Source organism: Chaetura pelagica, unplaced genomic scaffold, assembly GCF_000747805.2.
Source record: "Chaetura pelagica isolate M959 unplaced genomic scaffold, ChaPel_1.0 scaffold856, whole genome shotgun sequence".
Lineage (NCBI taxonomy): Eukaryota > Metazoa > Chordata > Aves > Apodiformes > Apodidae > Chaetura > Chaetura pelagica.
Genome location: NW_009953790.1, coordinates 265011 through 265746, shown reverse-complemented (window position 1 = coordinate 265746; position 736 = coordinate 265011). Strand labels below are relative to the sequence as shown.

The following is a 736-nucleotide window of genomic DNA, read 5'->3' as shown; positions in this document are numbered from 1 at the left end:
ATCAGGGTCATGGCAAAGACCAGCAGCTCCGTGTCAGCCCCGGTGCGTTGCTCCAGGATGGCCATCAGGTTGGACCAGGGGCACGTGCCTGGGAAAAGCAGGGTGAGCCACGGGGGGACAGACACCCTGTCCCCCCCATTGGGGAGTTGGTTTGGGGGGGCACCCACCTCTCGCCCGGTCCGTGGTGTTGACAGCCTGGATGAGGAGCAGGGCGTTGGGCTCCCTGTACTCCACAAACACCAGCAGCAGCTTCAGGGCCATCTTCACCACCAGGCGGAACTGGGGCAAGGGAGAGCAGTGGTGGGACAGGGACAGCAGTGGTGGGACAGCAGTGGTGGGACAGAGACAGCAGTGGTGGGACAGCAGTGGTGGGACAGGAACAGCAGTGGTGGGACAGGGATAGCAGTGGTGGGACAAGGGAGAGCAGTGGTGGGACAGGGACAGCAGTGGTGGGACAGGGATAGCAGTGGTGGGACAAGGGAGAGCAGTGGTGGGACAGGGACAGCAGTGGTGGGACAGGGATAGCAGTGGTGGGACAAGGGAGAGCAGTGGTGGGACAGGGACAGCAGTGGTGGGACAGGGATAGCAGTGGTGGGACAAGGGAGAGCAGTGGTGGGACAGGGACAGCAGTGGTGGGACAAGGACAGCAGTGGTGGGACAGGGACAGCAGTGGTGGGACAGCAGTGGGGGGACAGGCCACAACAGGGGCTGCCAGGGGGGGGAAGGCCCCCGGGGG

The 736-nt window shown here is 64.4% G+C and overlaps 1 protein-coding gene across 1 annotated transcript in view; it reads right to left on the bottom strand.

The window, feature by feature from the left end:
• The window catches only part of FHOD1 (formin homology 2 domain containing 1), a 14817-nt gene that overhangs the window by 10191 nt on the left and 3890 nt on the right, over nucleotides 1-736 (bottom strand). Inside the window, exons 6-7 of the mRNA XM_010001048.1 lie at nucleotides 168-279; nucleotides 3-88 (exon numbers count right to left, since the gene is read on the bottom strand). Coding sequence (XP_009999350.1) covers nucleotides 3-88; nucleotides 168-279 — 198 coding nt within the window. The remainder of the gene's footprint in view (nucleotides 1-2; nucleotides 89-167; nucleotides 280-736) is intronic.